At 35.1% G+C, this 25,253-nt stretch overlaps 1 protein-coding gene and 1 non-coding gene across 2 annotated transcripts in view; both read right to left on the bottom strand.

Annotated features, from left to right (window-relative positions):
* LOC144242001 (syntaxin-binding protein 5-like) overlaps positions 1-25,253 on the bottom strand; it is a 258,927-nt gene that overhangs the window by 149,684 nt on the left and 83,990 nt on the right. Inside the window, exons 3-4 of the mRNA XM_077776752.1 lie at positions 22,086-22,167; positions 17,638-17,738 (exon numbers count right to left, since the gene is read on the bottom strand). Of these exons, the coding sequence (XP_077632878.1) occupies positions 17,638-17,738; positions 22,086-22,167 (183 nt within the window). The remainder of the gene's footprint in view (positions 1-17,637; positions 17,739-22,085; positions 22,168-25,253) is intronic.
* LOC144242020 (U6 spliceosomal RNA) lies at positions 21,552-21,654 on the bottom strand. The gene has a single exon (XR_013338274.1). It is a non-coding gene; the product is annotated as a U6 spliceosomal RNA (small nuclear RNA).

The raw sequence follows: 25,253 nt of genomic DNA on the forward strand, positions 1-25,253 counted from the left end.
AAAAAAAAAAAAAAAAAAAGAGACTCATTTCAGACCTAAGGACATCTACAGATTAAAAGTGAGGGGATAGAGGATCATCTGTCATGTTATGGACATCAAAAGAAAGCCAGAGTAGCCATACTCCTATCAGACCAACTAAATTTTAAACCAAAGATTGTAATAAGAGATGAAAAAGGGGATTGCATCATAATAAAGAGGTCAACAAGATCTAACAAGTATAAATATCTATGCCCCCAACTTGGAGCTGTCAAACATATAAATCAATTAATAATAAACTTAAAGAAACTCATTGATAATAATACAATAATATTAGGAGACTTTAGCAGCTCACTTACAGCAATGGACAAATCATCTAAGCAGAGATAAACAAGGAAATCATGACTTTGAACGACACACTGGACCAGACAGATTTAACACAGTGCACATGCTAGCACAGTGTAATAAAACCAGACAAAGACATAACAATAATAGAAAACTAGAAACCAGTAATACTCATGAACATAAATGAAAACCTTCTCAACAGAATATTAATAAACCAAATACAAAAATGTATACAAAGAATTTCATACTAAAACCTAGCATAATTTATTCTAGGTATGCAAGGCTAGTTCAATATTTGAAAAATTAATATAATCAATTAGTATAATCAATCATATCACCAGTCTAAAGAAGAAAGATTGAAAGATCATATCAATAGATTCAGGAAAATCATCTGAAAAATCCAACATTTATTCCCGAGAAACTCTCAGTAAACTAGCAATAGAGAGGAGCTTCTTCAACTTGATAAATATGTGCAAAATCCTATAGCAATATCATACTTAATACTAAAAACTAGATGCTTTTCCCCTAAGATCAGGAACACAGGAAGGATGTCCCTTCTCACCACTCCTATGTAACATTGTATTGGAAGACCTAGCTAATGCAATATGATAATTAAAAAGAAGTAATATTTATGCAGATTGAGAAGAAAGACATAAATCTATCTATATTCACAGAATACATCATTGTCCTATGTAGAAAATTTTGAAAAATTGACAAAAACAACCTCTTAAAACTGAAAAGCAATAATAATAAAGATTCAGGATATAGGATAATTGCTATCAGTTGCTTTTCTAGATACCACAAATAAAGAGTTAGAATTTGAAACTTAAAACATAATACTGACTATGATAGCACTTAAAACAGTGAGATACATAGATGTAATTCTAACAACATATGTACACGATCTATAAGCAGAAACTTAAAAAGTCTAACAAAAATCAAATGAAAGGATATTATATGTTGATGGATTTGAAAACTTGATTTTGTTAATATGTCCATTATTCTCAACTAGATCATAGTTTGATTCAAGGCAAACGTAATCAAAACCCCCAAAAGTTCTTTGTAAATACTGACAAAATAATTCTAAAGTTTATATGGAAAGAGAAAAGACCCAGAATAGCCAATACAATACAGAAGAAGCAGGTGGGAAATAGGGAGAAAGAAGACCAGGGCAGTGGGGAAGGGGAAAGAAGTGGGGAAGGATGCTACTAATTCCAAGACTTATTTCAAAGTGATTGAAATCTAATCATAGCACTGTACTAACAAAATAATAGAAACACAGATCAATGGAAAGACTATTTAGCCCAAAAATAGACACATACAGGGGCGCCTGGGTGGCTGAGTCAGTTAAGCGTCCAGCTTCAGCTCAGGTCATGATCTCATGGTTTGTGGGTTCGAGCCCCACATCGGGCTCTGTGCTGACAGCTAGCTCAGAGCCTGGAGCCTGTTTCAGAGTCTGTGTGTCCCTCTCTCTCTGACCCTCCCCTGCTCATGCTGTCTCTCTCTCTCTCTCTCTCAGAAATAAATAAAATATTTAAAAAAAAACCAAAAAACAAAAATAGACACATACAAATGAAGTCAACTGATTTTTGACAAAAACCAAAAGCAACTCACTGAAGAAATTGTCTTTTCAACAAATAGTACTTAAACAATTTGACATCCATATGCACATAAAATGAATCCAGACACAGACTTTATGTCTTTCACAAAGATCAGAACAGATCATAAGCTTTAATGTAAACTGCAAAATCACAAAACTTCTAGAAGCAAACACAGGAAAAAATCTACATGACATGAATTTGGCAATGAATTTTAAGATATAACACCAAAGCACAATCCATGAAATAAAAAGTGTTAAATTGGATTTAATTAAAATTACAAACTCCTGCTCTGCAAAAGGGACTGTTAGAAGAATTAAAAAACATTCCACAGATTTAGCAAAATATATACAAAATACATATACAATTAGGGACTTATATCCAAAGTATATAAAGAACACTTAAAACTCAACAATAAGAACACCACGAAATAAAGTTTAAAATGGGCAAAATTTCTGCATGGATGCCTCACCAAAGAAGATAAACATGTGGAATAAGCAGATGAAAAGATGCTCAACATCATCTGTCATTAGAGAATTACAAATATTACAACAAGATGACTACACATCCAAATCCAAATCACAATACCAAATGCTAGCACAGATATGGAGCAACAGGAATTCTCATTTATTTCTGGTGGAAATGCAAAATGATAGCGCCATTTTGGAAGACAATTTGGCAGACTTTTATAAAGCTAAAAGTAGTCCATTTGATCCAGTAATTATGCTCTTAACTATTTTTCACTAAATTGAAACCAAGGAAATCTGCATGCAAATTAAAAAAAAATTTTTTTTAACATTTAATTTATTTCTGAGAGAGAGAGAGACAGCGTGAGAAGGGGAGGATCAGAGAGAGAGGGAGACACAGAATCTGAAACAGGCTCCAGGCCCTGAGCTAGCTGTCAGCACAGAGCCTGACACGGGGCTCAAACCCACAGACCGTGAGATCATGACCTGAGCCAAAGTCAGCCGCCCAACTGACCCAGGCACTCCTGCATGCAAATTTTTATATCAGCCTATTCATAATCAAAAAAACTAGAAGTGACCACAATATCCTTTAATAGGTGAATGGATAAACAAATCAGTACAACCATGCAATGGAATATTATTCAGCAATTTAAGAAAAAATGAACTATCAAGTGGCTAAAAGACATGGAAGAAACTTAAGTTTCATTCATATAGCTTAGTGAATGAAGACTGTCTGAATGGACCGTGTGTGTGTGTAAGTGTGTGTCTGGGTGTGTGTGTGTGTATGCACAATTATATGACATTCTAGAAAAGGCAAACTATAGAGGTGGGAGTAACGTCAGTGGTTGCAAGATGCTCAGGGAAAATGGGAGAGGATTGAATATATGAAGCACAGGATTTTTATGGCAGTGAAACTATTCTTCATGAAACTGTCGTGGTGAATACATGATACTAGGCATTTGTCAAAATCAACACAAATTTACAGCACAAAGAATGAACCTTAGTGTATGCAAATTTTTTAAATCACTTTTTTAGAGTTCAGAGGATCCCAAGAGGAAATGAAGACTATAACAAAATCATCTAATTCTATTATATATATAAGAAATAACTTCAGTGAAGAGAGTTGAAGGGAAAAAAGAGTTACCTAAATAATTATGGAAATGTGTGCAGTCTGTAAGACTAAAGGTAAAAAGAATTACACATAAACACTATATTCTAGTGGATAAAGTTGCTTCCCTCAGGGATATGGATTAGTAATTCTAAAATACATGGGCTCTGTAATTGAACAAATAAGTAAATGGATAGTAGATAGTAGGAGCCAAGTTTCTCAGTGTTTGAGTGAAAATTTATAAACAAGAGGAATGACCCATATGGCCATGAATTACAGTTGGAGACATCAAGATGAAGTCACATTTATCTTAATATAGATACAAATAGGTAAATATTTATAAGTATTTGTAGATATTTTTATAGACAAGGATTAATATATAAACATATTTCCTTGTTGTGTTAGCTGAGGAGGCCTAGAAGCAACCATGGTCCAGTAGCAATGAGCATACCCAGTATCTGTATTCTGGTTTATAATACAATAAAATGAAAATGGAGAAATAGCTGATCCTAGGACTGAAGCATGAAGTATATGAGTCTGGAGTAACAAGTAGTAAAGAAGTGTTTAAAATTCTTTAAAGTCTATAATGTTGGTGCATGTTAACAGGACATAGAAGCCAGTGAAAGACTCTGACAACCAAAGTTAGAACAATAAGAGCAACAAAATAATAAACTAGAATTAGTTTGTAACCCAAGGTGTGAAATAAGATTTTGTGAGTCCATACTGCTACAAATAAATGACTGATTGAATCAATGAATAAATACGTAAATAAATTAATGGAGAAGAAATAAATCTCCTTTGCAAATAAATTCCAAATAATTCCTAAAGATACTCTGCTCTTACAGACATAGAGCATAAATCCCCACTCTTTACATGTAGGTTGTGCATAATGACTCCCTCCAAAGAGAACAGTATGGAAAAGTAGAAGAAAGAGTAACTTTATAGTGGGGTAACCTGACAAACGCTACTTCAGCCAAGTGCCCAAAGTCTGTATCAACAGCATTAAACCATATTGATAGCAATGTAACCCTTGAAATGATGAAAGAGCACTTTACCTCTGTGATCATCTCCCCCAAAATTCATACCCACAGTCTAATCATGAGAAAAACAAGTTCCAATAGAATAGCATCCTACAAAATATTTGACCAAGAAGCCCTCCAAATGGTGGAAGCTATTAAAAACAACAAATCTGAAAAACTGTCAAAGCCAAGTGCCTAGAAAGACATGACAACTAAATGTAACATGGTACCTTGTATTGGATCCTGGAACAGAAAAAGAAAGGTAAAAACTAAGGAAATCCAAATAAATTATGGATTTTAACAATAAACTCTGTAGTACCTCTCATTTATTCTGTACATTTAAAACTATTCTTAAAAACTAGTCTATTAAAAAATAACCCAAAGAATGGACAAAAGACACAAATAGACATTTTAATGAACAGTTTAAATACAGATGGCTATTAAACACATGAAAAGATGTCCAGCAAAATGAGCCAGGAGGGAACTGTAAATTAAAACCACAAAATTTCAGAATAGTGAACCCTGAAATAGACCCCCATAAAGTCAATTGATCTTTGACAAGGATTAAAGGAAATACAATGCAAAGACTCTCTTTAACAAATTGTATTAGAACTGGTCATCTACATGAAAAAAAAATTCAGTCTAGACAAAGATCTTATGCCTTTCACAAAAATTAACTCAAAATGGATCACAGACCTATACATAAAACATAAAACTACAAAACTTCCAGAAGATAACAGAGGACAAATCTAGGTGACCTTGGATATGGTGATACCTTTTTAAATGCAACACCGAAGGCATCTATCAAAGAAATAACTGTTAACCTGGACTTAATTAAATAAAAAAACTTCTGCTCTGTGAAAGACAATATCAAGAGAATTAGAAGATAAGCCACAGACTGGGAAAAAATATTTGCTCAATACGCATTTGATAAAGGATGGTTATCCAAAAGGAAAAAGAACTTATTTTTTTGTTTATTTTTGAGACAGAAAGAGAGAGAGAGAGATTGAGGAGAGAGAGAATTAGCAAGGGAGGGCAGAGAGAGAGGGAGACACAGAATGCAAAGCAGGCTCCACGCTCTGAGCTATCTGCACAGAGCCTGACACATGGCTCAAACTCACAAACCATGAGATCATGACCTGAGCTGAAGTCTGACACTTAACCAACTGAGCCACCCAGGCACTCCTAAAATAAAAAATAACTCTTCAGACTCAATAAGAACAAAGGATCCAGCAAAAAAAGGGGGGGGGGAGGGCAGAGAGCTTAATGGATATCTCACCAAGGAAGACATACAGATGGCAAATAAGCATATAAAAAGATGTTCCACATCATATGTCATTAGGGAAACACAAATCCAAACAATAAAGATATACCACTATACACTTAGTAGTATGACAAAATCTGGAACACAGACAACAGCAAATGCGGGTGAGTGAGGATGTGGATCAATGGGAACTCTCTTTCACTGCCGATGGGAATGTAAAATGGTGCAGCCACATTGGAAGATAGGGCAATCTGGTAGTTTCTAAAAAAATTAAACATATTCTTATCACAGGATCCAGTAACTGCACTCCTTGGTATTAACCCAAAAGAGTTTAGAACATTTGTCCACACCTACATGTGGATGTTTATATTTATAGCAGGCTTTATTCAAAATTGCCAAAACTTGGAAGCAACCAAGAAGTCAGTCAGTAGGGGAAGAGATAAATAAACTCTGCTTCATTCAGATAATGGACTATTATTTGGCACTAAAAAGAAATGAGCCATCAAGCCATGAAAACATATTAGTAAGTGAAAGAAGCCAATCTGCAAAGGCTACATATTGTGTGATTCTAACTATATAACATTCTGGAAAAAGCAAAACTATGAAGACAATAGTAAGATAGTAATTAATAGGGTGAAATAGGGGCAGAGATGAATAGGCAGAGTATAATGGATTTTTAGGGAAGTGACTACTCTGTAGGATATTATAATGATGGATATATGTCATTATACACTTGTCCAAATCAGTGTCAATATCTTGGTTCTGAATTTGTACTATAGTTTTGAAAGATGTTTACTACCATTGGGTGAAACTGGGTAAGGAGTACATGTGATCCCGCTGTATTATATAATTGTATGTGAATATACAATTATCAATTTTTTATGACCCTTGGCCTAAGAAGGGACAGCCCAGGCAGGGCTGGATTTTGCAAAATTTTAATAAAAATAATTAAATTAGAATGTCTAATTCTGACCAAGGTAAAATAGCCTCTTTTCTCCCAGGTCCTCTGACTTACAACTAAAAAACCCTAACAAATAACACATAGTTGGAAGATGGGAAGATAGCAAAGTAGGACCCTAAGCTCATCTTGTCCCACAGGTACAACTAAATAACACATCAGGAAAACAGCCCAGAAAATGAGCAGAAGACTGGCAGAACAAACTCTACAACTAAAGGTAGAAAAGAGGCCACATCGAAGAGGACAGGAAGGGTGAAGTCACAGATTTGGAGTGCAATGGGCCATGGCCTCTCATGGTAGAAAGGGAGCCAGTGGCATGAAGAAGGGTGAAAAACAGATTGTCACACTGGGGAGTCCACACAGGGAAGAGGAATTCCCATAACATTTGGCTTTGAAACTGAGAGGGAACAAATCTCATGAGTTATTACAACCAGTGAGACATAAAGCCTGGAAATTATCAGCAGGCTCCACTTTGCAAGTGCCCAGAAGGCATCGGGAAATGAAGTCCCTGCCCTTAAAGAGACAGCCCAACAAACATCTAGTGGAAATGCAGTGTGGAAGCAGCAGTTTGGAAAATGCCAGGGCAGACAGAAGGGAGAATACTCATCTCAGAAAATGGCTAGGAGAGACAGGGATCATGGGAGACACCTCCAGTAACAAAGGAGCTGGCAGGCAACACTTTCTTACCCAGCCCCCCAGCAAAAACACATGGTCACTTGCAGGAACCCTCATGGTGTCAACACTAGCTACCTAACCTGCTTACCCAAGCCCCACCTACCTGCCCTTCAGCTGATCTGCCCTACCCACTTTCCTTAGTTCCAGTGCTGCAAGTCTCCTCCCCTAGAAGACATGCAAAAAGCCCACCAAGTCCTCATCTCCTGGACTGCACATTTTGTGGTGCCTCAGTTCTAGCGGCAGTCACAGGCCTCATTTCACAAGACCAGTGCACACTTTTTAAAAATGTGCCCCACCTAGCTAGGGACCAAACACTGCCCGCAATAGGTAAAGGACCTCTGTAGATGACTGGTATGAGGGATAAAAGCCAGAACTCGACAGCAAGGCACATACAACGCACATAAAAGATACCCCTGAAATGCCAGATCCTAGGAAACATGGGACACCACACTACAGGGCACTATAGGACCTCTCCTTCATCAAGCCAATACTTTCAAGAACAAGAGATATAGCTGACTTTCCTAATATACAGACATAGAGAGATAGACAAAATGAGGAGACAGAAGAATATGTCCCAAATGAAAGAACAAAACACCAGAAAGAGACCTAAGCAAAATGGATATAGGTAATATGCCAGAGAGAAAATTTAAAGTAATGATCATAAAGGTACTCACTGGACTTGAGAAAAGAGTGGTGGACATCAGTTAGACCCTTAACAAAGAGATAAAAAAGAATCAATCAGAGACAAAAGAACACAATAAATAAAATTAAAAATATACTTGATGGAATAAATAGCAGGCTGGAGGAAGCAAAGGAATGAATTAATGACCTGGAGGACAGAATAATGGAAAGTAATAAAGCTGAACACAGGAGACAAAAAGGAATTATGTAAAATGAGAATAGACTTAGGGAATTCAACAACTCCAAGTATGGTAACAATCTCATTACAGGGATCCCAGAAGAAGGACAGAGAGAAAAATGGGAAGAAAATTTATTGGAAGAAATAATAGCTAAGAACTTCCCTAATCTGGAGAAGGAAACAGAAATCTATATCCAAGAGGCACAGATTCCCCCAACAAAAGTAATCCAAGGAGACAGTTTTTTACATGGCAAAAAGTAGTCATAAATAAAGCAGCGAGAGAAAAAGAGACTTACATACTAGGGAAATACCATCAGACTATCAGCAGATTTTTCAGCAGAACTTCTGCAGGCCAGAAGAGAATGGCATGATATATTCAAAGTGCTAAAAGGAAAAAATCTGCAGCCAACAGTCTTCTATCCAGAAAGGCCATTATTCAAAATAGAAGGAGATAAAGAATTTCTCAAACAAAAACTAAAGGAATTCATGACTACTAAACCACCCCTACAAAAATATTAAAAGGAACCTTTTGAATAGAAAGGAAATAACATCAGTGAGAGTATAAAAAGGTGGAAGCACAGATTGGTAAAAATAAGTATATCTGTAAAAATCAGCCAAGGAATTCAAGAAATGAAAGGATGTAAAATATGACACCATATATCTAAATACATGGGTAGGAGAGGAATAAAGAATGGATTCAAACTTAAGTGACCATCAACTAAACATAGGTTGCTATATCAAATATTATATATGAACTTAATAGTAACCACAAATTGAAACCACTAATAGATATGCAAAGAATAAAGAGAAAGGGATACAAGTATGTCACTAAAGCACGTCAACAATCCATGAAAGAGATCAAGAGAAGAAAGGATCAGAGGAAAAGTACAAAAACAATGATAAAAGCAGTAACAAAATGAATAAATAAACACATATCTATCAATAATTACTTTGAATGAAAATGGACCAAATGCTCTAATCAAAAGAGAGAGTGTATAAAAAAAAAAACAGGGTGACAGAGTGTATAAAAAAGCAAGACCCATCTATTTGCTGCCTATTAGAGACTCATTTCAGAACTAAAGACACCTGCAGATTGAAAGTGAAGGGATGGAGAAATACCTATCATGCAAATGGATGTCAAAAGTAAGCTAGAGTAGCATTATATATAAGACAAAATTGACTTTAAAACAAAGATTATAACAAGAGACAAAATGACATGATACAATCATATAGGGGACAATCCAACAAGAAGATGTACAACTGTAAGTCTTTACAGGCCCAACAAGAGAGCATTCAAATACATAAAACAGTCAACAACAAAATAAAAGAACTAACCAATACTAACATAATAACTGTAGGGAACATTAACATCCCACTTACATCAATGGATATATCATCCAAACAGAAAATCAGCAGGAAACAGTGTCCTTGAATTACACATTGGACCAAATGGATTTACCAGATATATTCAGAACATTCCAGAACATTCCATCCTAAAACAGCAGAAACTTCATTCTTTTCAGGTGCACATGGAGCATTCTCCAGAACAAAACACATATTATCCCACAAAACAAGCCTCAATAAATTCAATAAAATTGAACTCATAATCTGCATGTTTTCTGACCACAATGCTATGAAACTAGAAGTCAACCACAAGAAAAATATGAAAAAAACAAAAATACATAGAGGTTAAATAACAGGCTACTAAACAATAAATGGGTCAACCAGGAAATAAAAGAAGAAATAAAACAATACATGGAAACAAATGAAAATGAAAGCACAACAATCCAAAACCTGATGCAGCAAAAATAGTTCTAAGGGGAAATTGATAGCAATACAGACCTATCTCAGGAAGCAAGAAAATTCTCAAATAAACAACCTAACCTTACACCTAATGGAGCTAGATAATGAACAACCAATAAAATCCAAAATCATCAGAAAGAAGGATATAATTAAAAATTAGAGCAGAAATAAATGATATAGAAACTTTAGAAAATCAATAGATCAATGAAACCAAGAGCTGGTTCTTTGAAAAGATAAACAAAATTCATAAGCCTCTAGCTGACTCAAAAAAAGAGAGAAAAGACTGAAATAAACAAAATCAAGACTGAAAGAGGAGAAATAAGAATGAACACTACAGAAATACAAACTATTGTAAGAGAATATTATGAAAAATTAAATATCAACATATTGGACAACCAATAAGAAATGGTTAAAGTCCTAGAAACATATAACCTCCCAAAGGTAAAGTTAGAAGAAATAGAAAATTTGAACAAACTGATTAGAAGCAAAGAGATGGAACCAGTAATCCAAAAACTCCCAACAAACAAAAGGATCAGACAGCTTCACAGGCCACTTCTATCAAACATTTAAAGGTGAGTTAATACCTATTCTTCTCAAACTATTCCAAAAAATAAAAACAGGAAAAACTTCCAAATGGAGGTTTACATTTCCTTGATACCAAAGCCAGATAAAGACACCATTAAAGAAAGAGAACTGCAGGCCAATAACTCTGATGAACATGGATGCAAAAATTCTCAATAAAATACTAGCAAATCCCATCCAACAGTACATAAAAAAATCATTCACCACAATCTGGTGGGATTTATTCCTGAGTCGAAGGGTGGTTCAATAATCACAAATCAATCAATGTGATACACTGCATCACTAAGACAAAGGATAAAAACTATATAATCATTTCAATAGATGAAGAAAAAGCATTTGACAAAGTACAATATTCATTCACAATAAAAATCCTCAACAAAGTAGATCTAGAGGGAATATACCACAACAAAATGAAGACCTTACATGAAAAAAACCATATCCAACCTCATACTCAATAGGGAAAAATTGAGAGCTTTTCCCCTAAGATCAAGAATAAGACAAGGATGTCCACTAGCATCCAAATTGAAGGAAGAAGTATTTCAGATGACATGATACTATATAATAAAAAAACCTAAAGACTCCACCAAAAGACAAATAGAATAAATGAATTCAGTAAAGTTGTAGGATATAAAATCAGTATGAAGAAATTAGTTGCACTTCTATACACTAATAATGAAACTGAAAGAGAAATTAAGGAAACAATCCCATTTACAACTGCACAAAAATTACTAAATAAATAAAATATCAGGAATAAACTTAACCAAAATGAAAAACCTGTACTTCGAAAACTATAAAACACTAATGAAAGAAATTGAAGATAACACAAATAGATACTCATGCTTGTGAATTAGAAGAAAAATATTGATAAAATGTTTATATTACCCAAAGCAATCTACACATTTAATGTAATCTATATCAAATTCCAACAGTATTTTTCAAAGAACTAGAACAAATCATAGTACAATTTATATTGAACCACGAAATACCTGAAAAAGCCAAAGAAGTCTTGAAAGAAAGCTAAAACTGAATGTATCACAATTCCAGACTTCATTTAAGTTATATAACAAAGCTATAGTAATCAAAAAGTGTGGTACTGGCACAAAAACAGACACACAGATCAATGGAACAGAACAGAAAGCACAGAAATGAACCCACAATTATATGGTCAAGAAATCTTCAAAAATGGAGCAAAGTATATTCAATGGGGAAAAAAAATCTTTTCAACAAATGGTATTGGGAGAACGGGACAGCTATGCGCAAAAAAATAAAACTTGGCCACTTTCTTACACCATCCACAAAAATAAACTCAAATGGATTAAAGACCTAAATTTGAGACAGGAAATCATAAAATTCCTATAAAAGAACACAGGCAATAATTTCTTTGTGAATGGCCTTAACAACATCTTTCTAGATATTCTCCTGAGGCTAGAGTAATCAAAGCAAAAATAAACTATTGGGTCTTCATCAAAATAAAAAGCTTCTGCAGAGTCAAGGAAACAATCAACACAACTAAAAAAGCAACCTATGGAATGGGAGAAGGTATTTGCAATGACATATCCAATAAAAGCTATCTAAAATATATAAAAACCTCATACAACTTGACATCCAGAAACAAATAATCCAGTTTAAAAATGGGCACAATTTATGAATAGACATTTCTCCAAAAAGACATACAGAGGGCACACAGAAAAGATATTCAACATTACTCAGAGTGCTGACAACATGGAGTCTGCTTGACTTCTATCTCTTCCGTTCCCCCCAACTCATGCTCGCACGCTCTCTCTCTCTCTCTCTCTGTCTCATAATAAATAAATAAACATTTTTTAAAGAGAAACAAAACAAATGCACAAAGGGAAAAAAAAGAGAAGGACAAACTAAGAAATAGATTCTTGCCATAGAGAACTGATGATAACCAGAAGGGAGGTAGGAAGGGGAATGGATGAAATAGAAGATGGGTATTAAGGAGTACACTTGTTGTGATGAACACCTGGTAATGTATCCAATTGTTGAATCACTGAAACTAGTTATGATTGTATACCTGAAACTAATATTATACAATATGTTAATTATACTAGAATTTTTAAAAATATATATTTATGACTAAACCTAACAAAAATGTGAAAGACCTCCTCAGAGAAATTTATAAATGTTATTTAGAGAAATCAAAGAATACCTAAAGAAATGGAGGGATATAACATTTGCCATGTTCATCAATTGAATGAATCAATGTTGTCATCCCCCATCTTCATGGGATATGTTAGTTCTCCTCAAAAGACTCTATAGATTCAAAATATTTCTTTTTTTTTTTCCTTATTTACTGTGTAACCGGAGGTTTGAACCTCTTAATTCCATTTACCTATTTGGCCCATCTCCCAACCCCTTCCCTGGAAACCACTAGTTTGTTCTCTGTATTTATGAGTCTATTTCTGTTTTGTTTTGTCTTTTTTTTTTTTTTTAATGTTTTATTTAGTTCCAGGAGAGAGAAAGAGAGACAGCGTGAGCAGGGGAGGGTTAGAGAGAGAGGGAGTCACAGACTGAAACAGGCTCCAGGCTCTGAGCTGGCAGTCAGCACAGAGCCCGATGCGGGGCTCGAACCCACGAACCGCAAGATCATGACCTAAGCGAAAGTCGGACGCTTAACCGACTAAGCCACCCAGGCGCCCCTGTTTAGTTTGTCTTTTAGAGTTCATATGTAAGTGATAACATATCATATTTGTCTTTGTCTGACTTATTTTTATTTAGCATAACACCCTCTAGGTCCATCCATGCTATCACAAATGGTAAGATTTCTTTCTTTTTATGCCTGAGCAATATTCTATTGTGTGTGTGTATATATACATTATGTATATAATATATATACCATATCTTTATCCATTCATTTATTGATAGACACTGAGGTTACTTTCATAGCTCGGCTATTATAAATGTTACAGTGAATATAAGGGTCCATATATCTTTTCAGATCAGTATGTCAAATCAAAGTATCAGAAAATGTGTTCGTGGGATTTGACAAACTATTTCTAAAATTTAAGAGAAAATACAAAAGTTAAATTTAAGCAAGTGAATTAAAGTAGAATGTTAATCAAATTAAGGATATTCACTAAGTCCAATACTACAAAACAGTGAAAGTAATAAACTATAGCTACATGCAACCTGGATGAAACTTATAAATATAACATCGACCAAAAGAAACTAAACATAAGTGTATATGTGTGGTATCTCTTTTATAATTGCCCAAACAACAGGCAAAACTAATCTATAGTGTTTGAAATCAGGATAGTATTATACCTCGGGTTAGTGATTAAAAGATAAAATGGAAGTAGGGAGCGAGTTTCCTTAGCTCTGGTAATTTTATGGTTCTTGTTTTTTGTATTTGTTACATGGGTATAAAATTATTTCATGTGTACACTTAACATTTACATAGTTTTTTTTTAATGTGGCTTTTTAAAATGTTTATTTATTGAGAGAGAGAGAGAGAAAGAGAGAGAGAGAGAGAGAGCACATGCTCATGTACACAAGATGGTAGAGAGAGAGAATCCCAAGCAGGCCCCATGCTGTCAGTGCAGAGCCTGACATGGGGCTCAGTCCCACCAACTGTGAGATCATGACCTCAGTTAAAATCAAGAATGAGGCGCTTAACCCACTGAGCCACTATGTGTGTGTGTTTTTAAAGATTTTATTTTTAAATAATCTCTACACCCAATAAGGGGCTCAAACCCATAACACTGAGATCAAGAGTCACATGCTCCACCAACTGAGCCAGCCAGGCACCCCTACACAATTTCTTGATTTGGTAACATTTACATACACACCAAAAAAATAAATAAATAAATAAATAAATAAATAAATAAATAAATAAGCAAGATTTTATGTACTGATAAGGAATAATCTTTAGAATAAATAATAAAGAGAGTGAAAAAAGTACAAAACTGTGTAACAGGCTACAATTTATTTAACAGAAATATGTATTTTCATATTTGTTTATATATACATAAGGAAGAAAATTCTTTTATATGTATTTGCCTATATGTGTACATAATGAATCTCTGGAAAGATATAGTAAATTAATAAGTAATACTTCTTGCCTCAACTGATGGGAACTAAATGTCCAAGGAAGAGGAGTGAAGATAGATCCTTCACTGTATATACAACTTACATCTTTTGAATATTAAATCAGCTAAATATGTTAATTATTCAAGAAAATTTTAAAATAAACATAATTCAAATTACCTTTACAATACAATACTATATTTCAAATTGGGGGTACAAACTTCCCCAAAAGCCAACTCTGATGGATTAAGTTTGCTAGATATTTCATAAATTACAGGGTTCTTAGCTACTATTCCTTCAAAGTACTCTGATGATACTAATTAGCAGAACACCACAGATAGAAAAAATAAACTCTGATATAATAAGTATAAATAATTTAGCCTCTTTATGTCATAGTCTACCTATTGAATTTTACTTGAAAGCCATATAAAACAACCCTGTGCCTTCCCCAACATTATACAATTTATGATCAGTGATAGCAAGGACTATTAATGTGCCTAAAATATGAATGTATTATTTTATTCATTTTCAGAGCATGCATCACAGAAATCAAAACAGTTGCTCTTCCATATTTAGCTTTAAAATCAGATTTTAAAGGAATCCAAGGATCATTCCCCAGAAGCAGATGAAATATCTAAACCTATATCTCAACAGTTACTGCCTTCAAAGATGATAAGACCAAAGTTTGAAGGTGCCATAATAAAAAAATAACCTAAAATTTATAGCATAAAATATACAAATTAAATAGAAATTAAATATATAGAAATTTACATAGTTAAATGGCTAATTTAAGAAGGTTTAGAATTCCAAAAAGTGCTTGGTTAAATTCTCCTTTATAGACTTAAGGCTCCTATATATCATAGGTTTAAAAATATTTCCCTCCTCGGGGCGCCTGGGTGGCTTAGTCGGTTAAGCGTCCGACTTTCGCTTAGGTCGTGATCTCGTGGTTCGTGGGTTCGAGCCCCGCGTCGGGCTCTGTGCTGACTGCCAGCTCAGAGCCTGGAGCCTGTTTCAGTCTGTGACTCCCTCTCTCTCTAACCCTCCCCTGCTCACGCTGTCTGTCTGTCTGTCTCTCTCTCTCCTAGAAATTAAAAAAAAAAAAAATTCCCTTCTCTACAGTATAATGTGATACTTAATCATTATTTCAAGTCAAGAAAATTTATTTTCACATTCAAGATAATGAATTTATCTTTGTCAAACATATAGATATCACATTTTTGTCAGCATAAAATAAGCAATGCCTATACAATTCCTATGATTTAAACTTGTTCAAAATCTGTCAGCTTGCTCTTTTATAAGTTGCTAACAGTTAAATCTACATCAATTGAGATAATGAAAGTATAAATGGAAATCATCATATCATTTCCTCCCCCCATCCCACAAAGGGCCATAGAAGGGACCAGAACATTTCCTTCAACATTCCAACTCTAAGGAGGGAATATCTATTCTGTCCAGAAGTATAGAGCCAGATCTACTCAAACCATTGAAAAAAAAACAAACAAAATCTTACAAACAGTGAAAGATAAACTCAGTAAGGCAATATCTGAATACATGATATTTTTAGTGATAAAAAACAGGAATAGTATAACAACCCTTGACTGATCTTTAAATTTTTCAATATCTTGAAACTTCTGTTGTATTACTTACTTTAAAATATAAGATAAAATAACCAAAATTAGATCTAATCTAAAGAAAGAAATTCTATTTAGTTTTAGCAAGCATCTAAAATATAAATTCTCTCCTCTCAAAATATATTGGATATAGTAAAAATTTCCACTGATGCCGAATCCTAAAATATCATAGACATAATACTCATGAATATTACTCATAATACTGAGGAATAATTATTTAAATAGTATAGTATGCATATAAGCAGAAAAAGAAAAAGCTTCAGGCCAAAAAAAAAATGTCTGCATACCTGTCATCCTTCTTTCTCATATAGCTATAAAAACAGATTCACTTATTTAAGCTCTGCCCATATAGTGATGATTATGTATTAAAGTATTACTATTCAACAATGTAAGTACTGTCTTGAGTTCTCAGCAATGACTGTCTGCCTCCATTATTCACCTACCTCAGTTTCAATAGTACTTGCTAATCTGTGTAAATTTACGGCTCAGGGGTTTCTTTTCCTTTCATTAACATCAAATTTTCCTGTGATGACCCTTCTCATTCACTGCAAAGAGTTAGATTGTTTTCCAAATAATAAACAAATATCAGGTTATTTTATAGTTAAATTACACAGGCAGATAATGAAGTACAAATTTTACTTTATCTCCAGGTGGATTATCAGTTGAGTAGATGTGAATTATGTTCTAGGCTTAATTGAATCCAACATTAGAAACATTAAAATTTGGTAGAAATAAAATCTAGTAACTTTCCCCATTTCCATTCATTTTTCTCTTTCGGATTATTAATATTTCATTCTAAAATGGGGGGATCTAAATTCTGATCAAATTGCCATCTTTGAAAGCCTTAAGCTTGGATGTGTAGTACAACACAGTACCAACATTTTTGGAATCTAAAACTTTGTCCTGGTATTTTTTTCATGTAAAAATATTTAAGCAAAATATTGAAAATGTAGGACATAACTGCCATGATCAAAAGGTATAAAAATACATTTAGGATTTACTTGGCTTTCAAATTTTAAGTCTGAGTTTTCAGTACCCTGGCCTAAGGAAAAGAACACACCATTGCTGTAGTGCCAGTTTATAATGAGAACAAAAATGTTAGGAGTACCCCATTAGGATGTGACTGAATCTATATCAGTCATGAATTTTCTATGAAATAAACCACTATAAAAGCAAGGATAATATTAAATTATTTCTGGATATTAAAGTTATGACAAAAATAGTCTTTCAAGGTTAACCTGAAATTTCATAGGAAATACTTTTTTCATACATCACGAAATTGTTTAACACAGACATTCTTACCGTTCTCGATTAAATTTAAGAGAATGAAGAATAGCTGGCCTTTTTTGTCTAAGGTTCCACAAATGAAGTGTATCATCTGAGCTTGCACTAACCAAGGCACCCTGAAACAAAATGAAGACAAAGTGAGTGAGTGACTTCCTTAAGAATTTTTTGTTAGGCAAAAACAACAAGCTAATTTACTAAATTTTATACTACTTTAAGAGTTACTTGCATCTATATATAAATCTAGAAATGTAAAGAACAATTGTACATACTTCAATCAGGAAAGCAAGGAATTTTGAGTAGAAGAAGCAAGCGAACGTATAGGATATAGATGACTAGGATGACTAGCTCAAGGAATATGCATTTACCACTGGAAAGAAGTAATTATTGTAGCATCGCTATGAAAATTAAAAATTTTTTGTGGGGGCACATGGGTGGCTCAGTCAGATAAGTTTCCAACTCTTGATTTTGACTCAGGTCATGATCCTGTGGTAGTCATGGGATTGAGCCCTACATCAGGCTCTGTGCTGACAGTAAAGAGCTTACTTGGGATTCTCTCTCTCCTCTCTCTGTCCCTCTCCTGCTTGTGCTCTCTCTCAAAGGAAATAAATAAACATTAAAAAAACTTAAAAAAATTTTTTTGTATTTTCTTTTGGAAAAACTAAGTTTAATTTTCTTGTTTCTAGTATTCATATACATACTATGTAGCTTTCTAGAAAAGAAAATATCCAACTAAGCTTTAAAACTGCAATCTGGTCATATATAAATTCACCATTTGTAAAGCTTTTCTGTATGGTTGTAAAGTATAAATACTTTCTGAAATGTATATGTGGTATAATTTATTTTAAGAATTAACTTGTTTCAAGAAGCTTCATCTGTGATAAAAAAAAAACACCTTTAATAAAAGAAAACATTTTTCCAATTAGAATTCTGTATAATTACAAAAATAATACCAAGATTTTTTTATATTATGTCCAAATACAAATAAATTATATTTCAAATACAATAGGATGATTTTTACCTCTAAATATGGCAGATGCCATAAGGGCAGATAACTAGCTGCCATGTATGATTTCATACACATATATGTTTAAACTATTTACTTTAGTTAGGAACATCTTAAAGTATGTCAGAACTTTTACCATTCATATGGGTTTCCCAGGTGAAAATGTCAATGCTTACCCTATGACAAAGGCTGAAGGTACTCTAGAGCACTGAATGTTCTATGAAAGAGATCTTGCAGATTCATCATACCCTAAAATTCTTTTCATATTTTCCAAAGTACTCTGTTACAAGTAAGCTTTCATAGTTTATAATATCAACTGCAGATATCAGTAAGATTATCTCATTTAGATGGTCAGATTAACTATAATGAAATTCCTAGAATTTATTTCTTCATTAGAAATTAAAAGAGAGAAGATAGAAATTGTTATAGAAAAACATTTAGATTCCTAAGACAAAAATGCTTATGTATTCTATCATACTTCTCTTCATATTGCGTACCTGTGATTTAGACTCAAAGAATAGCTTTTAAAACATCAATCATCATCCAAAAGTATATCCATTAAAATATGCTTAAAATGTATATAATTTGCATATTAGTATACACTCCTATATATTTTTAACATGAACTCATAATTACATTCCATGCAATAACATGTACTGTATACATGCCTTGAGGACTTTTATGTTTGTTTGCTTGTTTTATTTATAAACTGTCCCCAAATGTTTCCTATATACAAACTAGAATGTTATTAGGATTGCTTGCAAGTGCTTGATAAGCTAATTTTTTAGATACAGGATATTGATCTCCTTTCTAAGAACAATGGAAATACACTTAGAATAGAGAGTGAGGATAGAACATGATATATGAAATTAATAAAAATTATATAAATAGTTATGTGCTATACAAAAGATACAATATGCCAAAGGCAATGAATTAAAATAAAGCAGCATATGTTCAGTATCAGTGTAATAGCCAAATAAATCTAGGAGAGATGTCATAGAATTATTAATTCTATGACAAAAATAGGAGGCAATTTATCATTTTGGAGGGACATGCATAGTACCGTTGAGCATAACACCACCAATAAAGATTATAAGACACATGAAAGTAAGCACATCAGCAGGTGTCTTGGGCTTATTTATAAAAGCAAAGTGAATCTATAAGAAGTACAAATAATAAAAATTTGTGAAAAGATTAAAAACGAATAAAAACACCAGCCATGAGGTCAGACTAGGAAGTTTGGAAAAAGGTAAAGAAGCTGAGTGTAAGATGGATCAGGGTAACTAGTCTGGCTAGATGACGTAAACTGAAGGATATTAAAGGCCTTCTTTTTACTTAGTTATACAACACAGAGGCAAACTTAAGGACTTCAAGATGATTCTCAGACGATCAAAAATGAGAGAAAATCACCTAGAAACAAGTTATACCCGCTGCATAGCCATATAGAAGGTAAGAGGCTGAGATCTCTCCACTAAGAGAGTAACACTGAGACTTCAAAAAGGTTGGCATTATAAATACTAATGATAAGTACTACAATAAAATATTTTTTAAAAATTTCCCTTTACGGGGCGCCTGGGTGGCTCAGTCAGTTGGGCGTCTGACATCGGCTCAGATATCACGACTCGTGGGATCAAGCCCCGCATCCGGCTGTGTGCTGACAGCTAGGTCAGAGCCCGGAGCGTGCTTCAGATTCTGTATATCCCTCTCTCTCTCACCCTTCCCCTGCTCATGCTGTCTCTCCCTGTCTCTCAGAAATAAATAAGACATTAGAAAAATTTTTTTTTAATTTCCCTTTTCTTCCTTATCTCCCTCTCTCATTGTGGTATCCCATAGCAAGTATGACTACAAGGTAAAATATGCTAGGTTTGTCAATAAGGGGAATCTCACTGCCTTCTGAGAAAGATTTTCAGCCAAGAGAAGTAAAAGGTGTACATTTGCCAGTATCACAAAATTTTCATGTCTTAAGTATCTCTGATACAAAGTTCTATGAACCATTTTACCCATGTTTGATTATAAAATTCTTAGAAAAAAATATATGCAAATATATGGAGATATTGAATAAAATCATCATTCATGTCATAAGAAAACAACCAGCAGTAATTCATTCTTTTTTTCCCTCAAGGCACTGAGTTTAATCTGCTAAGTGCCTGAATTCAGTACGGCACAAATGCCTTTTTTTTTTTTTTGAGAGAGAGAGAGAGAGTGCACGCATGCATGAGTTCGGGAGGGTCAGAGAGGGAAAGAGAAAATCCCAAGCAGGCTCCATGCTGAGCATGGAGCCAGATGCAGAACCTGATCACCAGATCAGAACCTGAGAAGATATCAAGAGTTGGACACTTAATTGACTGAGCCACCCAGGCACCCTAGTATGGCACAAATTCTTACAGCATTTTTCCACTGACTGGCTCACTTAACCAAACACAGCTCTAGAAGACTCAATGACCCACTTAAAATATGAGAAAAATATGAGTCCAGAAGGCTTTAAGAAGCCTTCAACCAATGAAAGACCTGCAACCTTTCTGAGCTTTATAATTACATAATTTGTCTTTAGGAGGCTCTTCATCACCATAGGTCTACGAAATAGGGATAGAGTAGGGAGTCAATTGTCATACTACCTATAGAAATACAAATAAATACAAATGTATACATGTACCAGTAAATATGTATAAATATATATACAAATAGCCGCATCCATAGGTAAATAACTGGAAAGATTATTTCATGAAAGATAAAGGCAAAACATGAAGTTAGTGCTGAATTATAAAATTTAAGTTAGCATGCAGAAAAAATTTAGTGATCAAGGAAGCAATCCTTTTCAGTAATTTTAAAATATTTAAATAATGTGTAAATTATGCTGCATAGTAACAATAACAGATTCTTCTGGTACAATCTTTTTCCTTTAAAATCTAATAAATTGTCAAATACTAAAAAGAGTCTTTTACAAATTTGCATGTCATCCTTGCACAGGGGCCATGTTAATCTTCTCTGTATCATTCCAAATTTAGTATGTGTGCTGCCAAAGTGTGCACTGAAATATTCTTTTTTAAGAAATGTGACGGGTGCCTGGGTGGCTCAGTTGGTTAGGTGTCTGACTTTGGCTCAGGTCATGATCTCACAGTTAATGAGTTTGAGTCCCGTGTCGGGGCTGTGTGCTGACAGCTCAGAGCCTAGAGCCTGTTTTGAATTCTGTGTCTCCCTCTCTCTCTGCTCCTCCCCCACTCATGCTCTGTCTCTCTCTCATACGAAAATAAAATAAACATTAAATAAAACAAAAACAAAAAAAAAGAAATGTGACCATGAATAATATTTCATACAGATATATCTTTAAGCATTAGAATATATAAAATATAACACATTTAAGTAAAAATAATATCTTTTGCATATCATAATATAAAAAAGATCACGTCAACTAATGCAGGGCATATATGTATGTCTCTGTAATAGTCAAGAAAATCCTTACCTCATTGATCAAGAACTGGAGCTGCAGGACAGCTGCACCACTTTCATGTTGGCAATAACAATCAACGCCAGGTCTCCCGAGTCTAATACAGTAAATGTCAAGGATTCTAACACTTTATGCAGTACTAATATTAATTAGTAAAAAAGAAACTTACTAAGAATCTAATGTTTTGCTTTTTAGTTATCCTTATTTTTGTAAATAAAGAGTCAAAAAATCTCAGTTGATGCAAACAACATTATGTAACACAGGACAACAAAATGGCCAAATAGGACATCTCTTGCACTAATGTCCTTCTTGACAACAATAATTTGGCATCCATGCACAGACAAAAGTGCCTTCCAGGGAGCTTCCAGATCCATATAGGAAGCTATAAAACCCCAGTGCAGTCCAAGAATGAAGAGAGTTGTTTTGAGAAAACAGGCTTACCCCAGGCAACTGATTTACTGACTGTAGTCACAACTACAGAAATAGAAATAGCTCTGTACTCCCTCAGAACTCAGCTATAGCACCATTCAACTTGGGGTTAGCCACCAAAATGTGCCATATGCCAAGAGACCTGGAAGAGTCACTCCCACCCAAGCATCACATAGTAGTCATACAGACCTTATTTCAGTTGTGGACTGGAAGTGGTCTTTGAACAGCTCTAACTCCTCTTGGCTACAGTGCAGGATCCACTGGAGGTAAGCCCACCAAATTCAAGCAGACCATAGATTCTGAAACAACCTTATAACTAGGCTCTAGACCTTCTCAGCCACAGTCTAGGAACAATCTTGCTGGCACAGTGAGCCTGTTGGAGACACTCTTGTTTGTGCCCCTAGAGATCCTGAAAGGGATCTATCTTCCTCACAGCAACAGTCTGCCAGTCAGCCCGCAGTCCTGAAGGTCCGGGGTCCCAGTGGAAGACATTCCCATCTATGCATCTGAAGATCTGGAAAGAGCCCCATACTCTACTCCAAGCACCTTTCCAGCCACAAGTAGGCCTGCGGGCAAGGGGTCCAGATGGCAGTGACTCCCATCTGCACTCCCAAGGATCCTGAAAGGGCCTATATGTGATCCCAGCCTCCTCACAGCCATAGTCAGCCAGGAATCCTGAGGATCCAGGGTCCCAGTGGGAAACATTCTTGCCTTCAACCGTGATGACTCAGAAAGGGCCCTATATTTAGTTCCAAACCCTTCAAATGCAGTCTGTAAATAGACCTGCTGTCACAGGGAGCTGACAGGAGACACTCCCAGTCTCAATCCATGAGCAGTCCTACAGGTACAGGGGCTTGGTAAGAAATACAACTGTACTCCAAAAGATCCTGAAAGGGCCCTATATTCAACCTGAGCTCCTTTAGCAATGGTCAGGGACCAATTCAGCCTATCCAGTGATCTTGAAGAAGACATGCCCATCTCTGTCTACAGAGCCAGGTCTGAGAATCTTAAATCTTGTTTCTTTACTGTAAAACAGCCCTGAGGCTCAGTTCCAGCACCTCTTAGGTACAGTCCAGGGTCAATCCTGCCTATCTAGAAAGCCATCAAGTAACCAGGCAGCAGTTCTCTCCCAGGAATCTGATGGGAGCCACACCTACCATTTATCTGAGAATAAGCCCACTGTCTATTAACCTGGTAACAGGAGCCACACCTGAAGCTTTGTCCAGTACCACCCTATTGACAACTAGAGGCAGTAGTATGCACCTAGGGACCAGAAGTGATCCACACTAGCCTAAGCCCTGGTAACAAGCCCAATCACAGGCTCTCCTGCAGATCCAGTGATAGTCTTGTAACTGGCTCCAACCCAACACGACTGTGATTCTAGAGATAATACTACCAGTCCAGGGTACAGAAAAGAGAAGGTCTTTACCTTCCATTTTATAAAAACTCAAAGGGGCATTTATTCCTGCAAATGCACAGACACCAGTGCAAGGAGACATGAATCATGAAGAATTAAACACATATGACACCACCAAAGAACACTGATAGCACTCCAGTAATGGACCTGGAAAAAATGGAGATCTATGATATGCCCAGCAAAGAATTCAAAATAATCATCTTTTTAAAAACTTTTTTTTTTAATGTTTTACTTCTTTCTAGGAGAGAGAGAGAGAGAGACAGCGTGAGCAGGGGAGGGTCAGAGAGAGAGGGAGTCACAGACTCTGAAACAGGCTCCAGGCTCTGAGCTGGCAGTCAGCCCAGAGCCCGATGCGGGGCTCAAACCCATGAACCGCGAGATCATGACCTAAGCGAAAGTCGGACACTTAACCTACTAAGGCACCCAGGCGCCCCTCATCTTTTTAAAAACTGAATGAATATCAAAAGAACACAGACAACTAAACAAAATCAGAAAAACAATTGATTAACAAAATGCATTTAATAAATAGAAGCTATAAAAGAAGAACCAAACAGAAATCCTAGAGCTCAAGAATACAATGCCAGAAATGAAAAATTCAAAACACAACTTGAATAACAGGTCTGATCACAAAAAAGAATTACCAAACTCAAAGATAACTCATCTGAAATTAGCCAGTTAGAGGAATGCAAAAAGGAAAGAGTGAAAAAAGCCTAAGTAAATTGTGGGATGCCATTAAGCAAATTGGTATTTGTTTCATGAGAGTCTCAGAAAAGAAGAGGAGAAAGAAACAGAAATTATAAGGAAAATAGCTGAAAAGGGCTAAAATTGTGGAAAAGACAGACATCCAGGTACAGGAAGTTCAAAGGAACCCATGGGGCACCTGGGTGGCTAACTCAGTTAAGCATCTGACTTCAGTTCAGGTCATGGATCTCACAGTTTGTGAGTTCAAGTCCATGTTAGGCACCGCACTAACAGCTCGGGGCCTGAGGCCTGCTTCAGATTCTGTGTCTCCCACTCTCTCTGCCCTCCCACGCTCGCTTTCTGTCTCTCAAAAATAAACAAATATTTTTTTAAAAAATGTTTTAAAAGGAACCCAAGCAAGATCAACCCAAAAATTACTCTGAGAAACATTACAATCAAAATGTTTAAAGTCAAAGATAAGAAAATAATTTTGAAAACAGCAAGAGAAAAGCAACTTGTCACATACAAAGGAACTCACATAAGTCTATCAGTGGATTTCTCTGCAGAAATCTTACAGGCCAGGAAGCAGTGGGATGTTATATTCAAAGCAAAGAAAGAAAAAAAAAACCAACCAAGAATACTACACCCAGCCAAAC

This window comes from Crocuta crocuta, unplaced genomic scaffold (assembly GCF_008692635.1).
Source record: "Crocuta crocuta isolate KB4526 unplaced genomic scaffold, BGI_CrCroc_1.0 scaffold87, whole genome shotgun sequence".
Lineage (NCBI taxonomy): Eukaryota > Metazoa > Chordata > Mammalia > Carnivora > Hyaenidae > Crocuta > Crocuta crocuta.